Source organism: Carassius auratus, chromosome 15, assembly GCF_003368295.1.
Source record: "Carassius auratus strain Wakin chromosome 15, ASM336829v1, whole genome shotgun sequence".
NCBI classification, from domain to species: Eukaryota; Metazoa; Chordata; class Actinopteri; order Cypriniformes; family Cyprinidae; genus Carassius; species Carassius auratus.
Genome location: NC_039257.1, coordinates 12,542,268 through 12,553,722, shown reverse-complemented (window position 1 = coordinate 12,553,722; position 11,455 = coordinate 12,542,268). Strand labels below are relative to the sequence as shown.

At 37.1% G+C, this 11,455-nt stretch overlaps 1 protein-coding gene across 1 annotated transcript in view; it reads right to left on the bottom strand.

Annotated features, from left to right (window-relative positions):
• Window positions 1–11,455, bottom strand: part of LOC113115137 (mitochondrial import inner membrane translocase subunit TIM50-like) — a 32,067-nt gene continuing 20,612 nt past the window's right edge. Inside the window, exons 5-11 of the mRNA XM_026282449.1 lie at window positions 10,853–10,911; window positions 10,647–10,766; window positions 7,316–7,420; window positions 6,001–6,099; window positions 1,326–1,482; window positions 1,131–1,237; window positions 1–1,044 (exon numbers count right to left, since the gene is read on the bottom strand). Coding sequence (XP_026138234.1) covers window positions 946–1,044; window positions 1,131–1,237; window positions 1,326–1,482; window positions 6,001–6,099; window positions 7,316–7,420; window positions 10,647–10,766; window positions 10,853–10,911 — 746 coding nt within the window. The 3' untranslated portion in view covers window positions 1–945. The remainder of the gene's footprint in view (window positions 1,045–1,130; window positions 1,238–1,325; window positions 1,483–6,000; window positions 6,100–7,315; window positions 7,421–10,646; window positions 10,767–10,852; window positions 10,912–11,455) is intronic.

The window sequence follows — 11,455 nt, the reverse complement described above, 5'->3', positions numbered from 1 at the left end:
TAAACACAGAATTGTTTAGTTTCTTTCATAATAATAATAATAACTGTATTCCTCAGAATTGTGGAACAGGCTTCATTAACATTAAGTGTTACACTTAATCTACAGTTTCTTCTCAAAAACACCTTATATAACGATCTGTCAAATTATGATTACTAATAAATTAAAGGACAAGTTAATCATTTAAAGCATCATCATAGTTCAAGCTGATTTGCTCTAAAGGAGACCATTTAAACAAGAAAATGTGTCCATGGCAAACCATTGCACACACGCACACACATTACATTACGGTCTGTTTATTGGCGATATTCTGGGTGTTTCACAACAAAAGAAATACACAGAACATTCCACAAGAACACCCTCAGACATGATTAGCCATTTCTGTCTTCAAGAGAAATAGCACCAGATTGAGCTCTTTATCCGAGAGGTTCTCCTCAACACACTGCAACAGTATCACCATGACAAAGGCAGCACAAACACAAATCCAAGGTTTTGCATCATGTGCCCATGTGCTGAGCAGACATTTTCAAAGTCTAATATCCAGCTATAGCCTACAGCATCAGTTATGGGTTTGAAATAGAATCTTCTTTATGGAAACATCATTTATTTTTCAGTTCACATTGAAGTTCTTTGCTCTTGCAGAGATAAGGGAGCCGAGAAGTAGATAGAAACTGGTCCAACCACTCTGAAACAATTTCTATTTAGTGAGATCATACATTAGGGCACCATATCTGTGTCTGCTGTCCAGGAAGTGCTATTTTCCACAGGAATGTAATGTCTTTTGGAAGGTAGCATCTCTTTAGATGTTTTTCCCACACGTGCCCTTCTGCTCCTGTTCTTCCCTCCCTCCCACTGACACTGTCCACCTGTATGACTATGACCCTCATCTCAATGGCTGGTCACAGTTCAGGTGGGACCGTATCAGGTGGGTGTGAGCAGGACGAGTCCTCACTGCTGCTTCCGGGACCAGAAACGACCTGCGATAGTACCTAAAGAAAATCCCTGTTTCTTCTGTTGCACAAGCTCCGAAAGTCTCTGTTCTTCCTCCTGTATGTGCAAAATATTTATGTTGCATTATTAAATACGACTAAATATGGCATCTGACGGTTGAATAGAGATGATGTGATGAGTACCTGTGCAAGCTGTGCTTGTCTTCTTTTGAAGGCTTCAATGGGGTCTTCCTCATGGGCATAGTTTTCTAGTACTGAACGCACATCCTCCACTCCGCTGATGGCTATAGCTATAGAGAGAAAATGATTTATAAAAATGAACAACGATCCCACAGCTCCAATTTGCCTAGAACTCTTCTCTCACACATTCATACTCACTTTTAAGCAAAGCAGCCAAGTCGTAGAGCGTGCGATCCTCTGAGTTGCCATCCCACTTGCGCAGCGCCAGACCATTGAAAGGCTGCAGACCGAAGGCCTCTCGCTTACAGTCCACCACAATGACTTTAGAGGAGTCTCTGTTCAAACAAGACACGTCCTGCAGGACAAACAATTAGTGTCATTAGTGAATACCATTCAAGCATATGCACCATATTTACCAAGTTATTTTAGTTATAAAAAAAAAAAAAAAAGGAATTGGGAAAAAGGTTTTAAAAGATGTGTAAGATGTAAACACAAACCTAGATTTAAACCTTTAAATCTGTAGAAAAACTAAAACTAAACTAAAACTAAAATATTGCAATGAAAAAGCAAATTAGACAAATTCAATGAACGGGTTTAAAAAGTTAATGATTTTATATTATAATAATTTAATACAATTATATACTTGATTTTTACTTGATATAAATATAGAATATATTAAATATATGAATATATTTCTATTGTTTGTTTATAATTTAGCACCATGCCAGCTACCACAGCTTTTTTCTCAAAAATAAGGAGCAAAAACAAAGAAAAAGGTACATAAATATATATCAATAACAAATCCTGACTCTAACAAATTATCAAAGTTTCTTTGATAATATGTACATTGTCTCTAAAAATAGTCTCACTTTTCTCAAAAATCAATCTAAAAGAAGGGAGGAGTTAAAACCATCACAGTTCATCAAATCATGCTCCAAACTAACATTTTAATTTAAAATATATATAAAAAACAAAAAAATAATGAAGAATATAAAAATAATATATTATATTTTACCAATCTCCTTGCTATGTTTCTGGACAATGACTGTGGTAATTACATTGCTGTCTATGGAAGGGTCAGAAAGCTCTCAGATTTATTTTAAAATATCTTAATTTCTGTTTGAAAGATGAACTAAGGCCTTATGGGTTTAGAACGACATGAGGGTGAGTAATTTATGACAGAATTTTAATTGCGTGAACTAACCCTTTAAGAACATAACATTTTTAATAAACAAGTAAAAAAATTAAATAGTTTAGATCCCCAAGACCCCTCTTACATGTGGTAAAATCATTGTAACGCTCTGCCTCTTGTGGACTATTGCTTCAAGAGCCCTGCCATCTAGTAAACTAGCTGCAGTCTACTTATCCCAGCTATACATACAAATTGAGGTTAAATGTGACCCTTCTCACCCCTGAACGTTTGTGTGTCACTGATGCGAACCATATTTACACCTATGCATTTGTGGAGGGGTGCAAAGACTTAACACCAGCCCACTGGCCCCAGCGCTCACCCGCTCACTCACACACAAACACACACTCTCTCCAGACCAGCTGTCTCAGTGGTGCTCCTTCAGAGCAGATGGACAGGGACGCTGCACTCTCTCTATCACTGAGGTCATCAGCATCCCCCTGAGGGACCGAAAAAAAAGTTGCATGTGCGAGAGAGATGAAGGGGCCCTGAAAGGAAAGCCCTCTTGACGGCGGCACACTCCGTAGCATTTACAATAAATTACCAGCATCTGCCTCCAAATGAGGGATGCCCTGAAACACACCGGGAGCAAGAGTGTGTGTTTCACTGTATTTATTACGAGTGTATGAGCGTGCATGTATAAATAATGAGATTTTCATGGATTATAGCAACACGCAACCTTAATGGCATCTAAATCACATTCAAAATGTGAAACCTAATGGTAATTAGTAAGTTTATGTAGCTGGTGTGTACGTGTGACCAGAGCCGTGTAACGCAGCTGGGCGTAAGAGTGTCATGTTGCCGAGTCTCTCCAATTCCCCAGGTAAAACACTGAAGCACGAGCCGGAGGAAGCGTGCCGCTAACTATACACACGTGCCACGCTACACAGCTGCCAATCAAAGTCTGTCCCGCCCCCTTTCTGTGTTGGGGTGGGAAGCAACAGCATCTACTGGTGTCATATCTGTACCAAACGGTTCACAGAAAAGCTATCTTGAGAAACTAAGCACAGTTTGTTTTACTTAAATACCTGGGAACCTTTCGTCATGCATCACTCAAAGCGATCAAGTTCATGCTGGCCCAAAATGGAAAACCTTTCCATCATGACTGCTTTTGCATTCAGTCTTGTCATGGCACCAGTTTTCTTCAAACTTCGCATTGTTTTTAGTAAGTGAACTAGTTGTTAAATCAGATCTTTAGAAGACACACTTATCTGACTTTGTTTGCTCCTTCCCTCACCCGCTTCTGACAGCCAGATGGGAGGTGAGAGAGGTGGAGAGGAGGGGAAGCGGAGTGAAATAAACGTGGGTTGGCAGAAGGTGGATGGAGAGAGTGCTGATGGGGGTCTGGTGGACAAGGCCAGACAGGCAGTGGTGAAATGTGACCCAAGTGAAGACCTATTGCGCAAATACGCATGCATACATTAATCTCTGCTTGTGTACGATTACAAGCAGCTACGAAGTATCATGAGTGTATTAACTGCAAATAATTTCGGTTCAGCACAAATAATGACGCATTAAATTCAAAAACACTGTTAAATGTATTCTTTAGCAACTTCAAAAGCAAATTAGTATATATTTTATCATACTATACATTATAGGGTTGTGCCGACAGACAATAATATCCGCGTTTTTACAGTGTTGCGCGTTATAACCAATCACATACGATTATGCTGAGATTATGAATGCAATGGCCAATCAGAGGCATTCAGATGATTTATCACTGAAAAATAAGTTTTGTTGTTCAAAGCACACTTGCCGACTGAATTCAGCTCGCAAATTCTCATCATAAACAACAAAGTGCAGATGTACGTGCAAAGTAAGAATAAGAGGTTTATTCATCATACAGTATAGACAGCTTCACTGATTATAACGGGAGTGTTTTTTAAAGTGCATGTACTCGTGCTAGAAAGACAACGTTCTTCGGTAAATGTAAATGTTCTTTGCTCATTTTCTGTAGGAAATTTAAGAATTATAATTACAAACTTGCATTGTTTTTATGAAATTGTTATCATGTTAAATACAAATCACTTTCCGACAATGAAACCAAGTAAATAAGTAATTAAATAAATAACCACAATAATAATGTGTATCTGCGATCTCACAGGCTGACGATATGACAATATAAAAATCGAGCATATCTCCCAGCACTAATACTAGTTTTTTAAATTGATGTTGATTATACTGATTCACAAAAGCCGGGAATTGATCTTTTCTGTTATTTACTTCAGCAAATACTTAACACAAGATCTTAAGGTGCATCTTACAGGCCTGTGTCTCTTAAAGGGTTAGTTCACCCGAGAATAAAAATATGTCCATCTTCTACTCACCCTCGTAGCATCCTAGTTCAGAAGACGTGAAATAAAGTGCGTGCATCTCTAATAAAACATCCCTCACATGGCTCTGGGGGGTTAATAAAGGCCCCATGTAGCGAATCCATGCGTTCTTGTAAGAGAAATAACCAGATTTAAAATGTAAAACACTTTTTTTTCTCACTTCTGCTGACTGTTTGGAACCAGAAGACGTGCAGGCAGACGATGAAAGATGTACACGTCACGAGCGCGTCTCTGGAAAATGTAGGAGCAAAGGTAACAGTTTTCTTTCTTTAGCAAAGGAAAACCAGTCTCCTCTTGGCTTATTTCGAAATCCTCCTACGTTTTTCTTCCTTGTTTTGTGCTTTTAACGTTTGAAATGTGGTTGTTTATCTTATCTAATTCTTATTTATCTTTTTCACCTCCTGGAGCCATGTGAGGGATAACAGGCTAAAACCAACCTGTTCTTAGCAGACCTCCTGAAAAAGGAGCTGTAAAAATATAATGAGATGGTTTTTGGTAATTATACCGCAAATATATATTCTGAATTTGAATTTGTAAACTTTAATGCAATTGTGAAGCGTTATGCACCATTCATAAGCCTAATGAGGAGAAAGCTTAGGTAACGACGGACAGTCTAACGAAAAATAAAGGAGGGGGCAGAAGGTTAATGAGCCCTGAGAAGAGAGACGGGGGGAGGAGAGAAGGAGGGGAAGAAACTGCTATTGTCTTGGGCTGTGGAGAAAATGAAAAAATAAAAAGCACATAGCAGTGGGGAAATCAATGCGCGAACAGAAGGACGGCATGCAGAAGAGACACGGGGGGCAACGCGCCATAATGTTGCCCGGGTCACTCAGGAGAGGGGGCTCACGGGGCGGGATCTTGAGCAATAAGATCAGACCATACTGTATTACATACAGATGGAGGAGTATTTTTACTCCTTTACTCAAAGCGATTTGTAAGACAATAGGAAGTTAGCAAATGGTCATCTGTGAATCAGGATTGCAGCATTTTAAAACTTCACAGTTCTTATGAATGGATTTCCCCGGAACATGTGCACTTTGGTAACACCAAACTATCAACATCTGTACAAAAAGACATTACAAATGATGGTCAAATGAGCAGCATCGATCTAAAGGCAAGGAAATATTTCATTGTTTTGGGACATATGGCTCATCTCAAATACTGTGACTCAAAAGACTCACGGCCATGTAGGGGTGAAATACCAGACAGCTGGATTTTATTACGGTAAGTGGTGGACATGGTTTACAGGAACAGAGAAGTGTCCTAAATACTGAGACTGAATTTGCGCACATCACCAGCAAAGCATGATATCGATAAGCAGATTTTTAGACACGCAGACGGTGTTGTTTACCTTAACATGGTGGCCCTCCATGTAGCGTGTGGCATCTCTGAAGAGCCGGTACATCACAAATCCTTGAGGGTCTATACTGTCAATCAAGGGGTACGCCGTCTGCTCACACACAAACATACAATATTGTGTGTGCAGGAATCGTTTTTATCCACATTATGAAATGTTTTACAATAAGAGATCTGAACATCTTGTCACCCTCAGGCCAATTCTGTAGAGAATTCAGCATTACATCACTTGCCAAACAGCTGATTAAAACATCACAAAAATCCACAAGTAATCCAGTCCATCAATGAATGTCTTCTGAAGTGAAAAACTGTGTGTTTGTAAGAAACAAATAATTAAGTCATTTTAACTTTAACCCATCACTTCTGGCAAAAATACAGGACCATATTCCATGATCCTTGTTGTCCCCTCACAAAAAAAAATTATCAGCATATTTGTTCAGAACTTTTTTGGACTGTATTCACTTGTAAACAGTGTTTGAGCTGTGCATATTTTTTCCTGATTCAGACAACACAACCTTTTCACTGGAGAAAGCATTAGTATTATTATTGATAGAGGACTCGTATTTCAGCAATGGTTTGAAGACGGATTTGTTTCTTATGTACAGTTTTTCTACATCGTAAAATGCTGATTGAAGAACTGTAGTTGTGTGGATTACTTATGGATTTTTGTGAGGTTTTTAATCAGTTGTTTGAACTCCCATTCTGACGGCACCCATTCACTGCAGAGTATCATTTGGTGAGCAAGCGAAATATAACAATGCAGTGGAATCATGATATCTAAAAACACTTCTTGTATCACATTGAGCCATCAAATATTGTCAAAAGCACATGCTAGTTGCTCTAAATTTTAAGCAGCCCATCAAGACAGTAGATGGGTCATTTTTACATAGCTGAAAAGCTGAATTGACATTCGCATACATTAGAATAAAACACAACAGCAGCAGCACCAAATGGCTCTTCAATCAAAACAAAGCTCATTTGCATGACTTTACAAGTGTGCCACACCAACACAACAACAGACACACACAAACACTAGCGGACTAAAGCGGAGCACAAATGTCTCACTGATGGCATCAATTAGGAAACATTATATTTGAGCACAAGACTGTGTGTTTGTAGAATCAACAGACAAGTAGGTGTGCCACTGTACCCAAAACAGCATCTATTGTAAGTGAGCTCAATGTTCAAGCAGGGTTCAAGAAACTTTTCCTTTTAACTGCAATTGAAACAGTGTATGCTAAAAACAAATAAGCACTTCACACTTGAATTATTGTGGTAAACAGGCAGTCCTCACCACCTTAGAGACTCACCATGCCCGTCTCTGATGTGAAGATTACGATCTCATAAAGTGGGGCCAGTTGCTGGAAGAGGTAGTCTATGCCAGGCCTCTTCTTAAAACGCCAACCTGTGGCCAACTAAAGGGAGAGAGGAGATCCAGAAAACATTATAACACCATTTAATAAAAACTTTACATGTTTATTAGTGTTTAGAATAAATGTTAAACGGCAGAATAATTTTCATTAACATCATTTGAATAGTTAAGAATTAGTTTATATATGTACATATATAATACATTATATATAAAACATTAATTTTCATTATTATACAAATTTAATCTTTTTATTTATCATTTTACTTTTTAACTTGTCAAAAAAGTAGTTTTCAACATTGATAATATTATATTGTATATCTTGAAATATATTTCTTGAGCATCAAATCAGCATATTAGAATGATTTCTGAAAGATCATGTGACACAGAAGACTGGCGTAACAGTGTGTATATATATATATATATATATATATATATATATATATATATATATATATATATATATATATATATATAAAACAATTATTCTGACCCTAAACATTTGAACAGTAATGTATAATATTGTCTTTCGAAATACAGTGCATTTATTTTAATGCATTCAGTTGTTAAAACAAGACAAAAAAAGGGAAATAATATGTTACAGATTTTTGCTATTGGCAGTGTTTTGCTCATAGGTGCTGTTTCCGATTTCCCGAGTGTTGATATATTTAATCTCCAACATCTTTAGACGTACCATCTGGAATACATTTTTAAACAAACAATGCCGTTGAACAGCCTTACTCAGTCATTTACTGGAAAACAAGAGCATGACTATTGCGATCATCTGTCTTTAAAATAAAAGCAGAGCAAAGAAGCATTTTTCATGTCAACTCACTGTTAAATGTCTTTGGTCAAGTAAGTTGTATTTTAAGATCAAACTCAGTACTGTGAGATACAAGCCTACTTTGGTATCCTTTAGAGTAACAGATACTTCAGTTGTGCTTTTATGTGGAACTAAACACCTATGCCTCAATATATATATAGACGTCACTTTCAGACAAAACCAAAAAAAGTAAAGAGTACAGTCACAGACAAAGCTTCACTTGAGGTTCAACAAAAATCACTGTGGCATGCACCACGGTAACAGTCTGCTGAGGTGTGTCAGGTTACAGGTCGGCTATGCTCCACCTGTCACCTGTGTGTGGCCGTTCCCTCACAGCTGGCCAGGTAGAAGGAACAGAGGGAACAGGTGGTTGGCCCAAAACAGTGTTCCAGATTGAACAGAAATTGATAAGGATAGTAATAAACTGACTAAGGGTTGTTTAATAATAAATCAAACTGATCAAATTGAGACATTTTATTGTAGTCTGGAATCTGAGAGCACAAAAATACACATCATACAGCACTGCACATAAACAGTGTATGTACAGAATATACAAGAGCAGACGCAGCTGTGTTTAGTTTGGAACAGGACAGGGCCTGCAATTAGGAGCCAAACGCCCACGAAATGTTTACTAGGGGTTCAATCTAACCAATCTAGTTTTAAGAATCATTTCATGATCGCTCTAGGAATCTAGATCTGAGAATGTGAAGTCAAGGTGGTTGATCGGGACGGGGAGTTGACATGGTCTATATGGTGTGAAACGCTGAACTCCATCTTAAACGTAATAAAAGCATATCAGAAATATTGTCATATTGGGTGTTGGAAAAATTACTAGAAATAAAGATGTTTTTTTTTTGTTTTATTGTACTTTTAAAATAAATGTATTTCTCACAATGAAAGCCTATTAAAATTTAATTAAAGGCAAAATAATAAAAAAAATTAACAGAAATATCCAATTTAACCATTTAACAGTACGATTTGTGAAAGTTTGAGAAAGAAATGACTTATGTTCACCAAGGCTGCATGTATTTGATAAAAAAAAAACAGCAGTAAAATTGTGAAATATTCTAACTTAACTGTTTTCTGTTTTAATATTAAATGTAAATGGTGATTAAGCTGAATTTTGTGTCAGACGCTTCAGAAATCATTCTAATATGGCGATTTGGTATGCAAAAATAATTTCTGATTATTAATGTTGAAAGTAGTTGTGTTGCTTAATATTTTTTAGGAAACGGATGCATTTTTGTTATGCAAGGATTTGTTGATGCATAGAAATTTCAAAACAACTGCATTTGCCGTAAACAGAAAAATTCTGTAATACTGGAAATGTCTTTACTGACAATTCTGATGAATATGTTGTATCTGAATAATATATAATACGGATGCACTAAATGTTCGGCAACCAAAATTATTAGTCTGAAAATAGCACAAAAAAAGCTATTTCTGTGTATGTATACACAAAATAAAGACATAATAAAGACTTTCATGGGTCGGGATTCTCCCGATCAAATTATTTAGGCTAAGCATCAACATTCACAAACCACTACACTGTTATTTGATGGAAAATAATGCCTCATAATCATGACTTTATAATTTGGAAATAGGACGTTTCCGATAGCACGTTAAGACAGCAGAGAAGCACAGGCTCAGCACAGTGGAGTGAATTGTTTTGTTAACTTTGTGGTTTATTATTTTGAGTTGTATGGGATGCAGTAACACGTATGCCTCTCACAATACATTGCTTTACAGATCTATCACTTTTGCAGCTCAAAAATATTCATGCCATCATGCAGCACGTATCAGAAGATCTGCACTCCCTGATCTATATAAAACTGAACCGCGATCTTGCCCACCTCTTCCAACCAAGCCAGAGACTGCTAAACGTAACGATCACACTAGTCAAACGGACCAGGCTTTCGGGGTCAAACGTGCTCGGCACGGTTAAGATTGCCTAGTGAGCACACCCTAATTATTCTCCCGCATCCTGCACAAGTGTTGTCCCGCGCCGCACTCTGCTGCGATGTGTCCCGCAATCATGCAGATCTCTAATAGGACGGTGCCTGTTATAATTTTATGAGGTTCTGGACGCTGAGCATAACTTGTTTTTCTATAAAAAAAACGATTAAATATTTTCTATAAAAAAAATGCCGTGGCAGTGACAAATGGCTTGTTTTATATTTAATTTAATTACATAAATGTTATAAGTTGAGATTTAGGCTACAATAACAATAACTGCTACAATGTAAAAGGAACACTGCTGTAAAAAGCACCTTATTTGTTTAAAGTGTTTGCAAACCAAATCTTATTACACTTTTGTTCATATAGCAGTAGGACTATTTTTAAATGGAAAAAAAGTGCAAAATACACTACTTTTGGATGCATTATTAGTTTTGTGCATTGGTGTTTCCTCAGGTCCTCCCATGGTTACTTTAATTGAGCTGACACCTACCGACCACTCAGGATGGAGGAGGACGTCGGTGAGCTCCAGCACTAGAGTGTATGGAGGCTGGTAGTAGGGTTCTCGCAGAGGGTCTGGAAGAAGCTTTGGGCTTGTGGGCTCGATGATCATCTACAGAGAAACAGAAAGGAAACATTTTAAATCCCAGATTCTTTCCTTCGCAGATATAGATGGGAATATTTTCAGTATCCTCTAACCTGTCTGTAATCTTTGAAATATTTAAAGGCTCTTCTCAGCTGCTGGATGACAGGAACATCTAGATGACAGATAAATCATAGACTGGTAAAAGTCAGATGAATAAAAATGTATACATGTTTATTTTAGTTTGTCAAATACCTTCGATTTACTTGGCCTGGGTAAAAAAAAAAAAAAAAAAAAAGTCTTGATTTTAATATTTTCTCATGTTCACGGAGTAATATTGATTTTTAAATTGGAAAAAATCGTTAGTCTAGCCTGTTTTCAGTTAATGAACGGAAAATTGTAGTGTACTTCCCAAAAAAGTGGCATTGCAAAGCACACATTAACTAATATGGAAATAACGTAAATGAACTTTGAAAGGAAGTTAAAAGAAAGACTACCACTAAAATCCATTTCCCATCTCATGTAATTACTTGATTGTTTCGACCACAGAAAGATGTCAATATAACATCCTGTAATCAGTGCCACGTAACTTAACATTTAAAAACATATTCGGAGACCATAAACCTGCTGTCAGCTAGATAAATTAACTCTGGAGAGGAGCATTTTGCTAAATATATGAACTATATAACACATATTCTTTAGTGTCTAATTTAATAAAT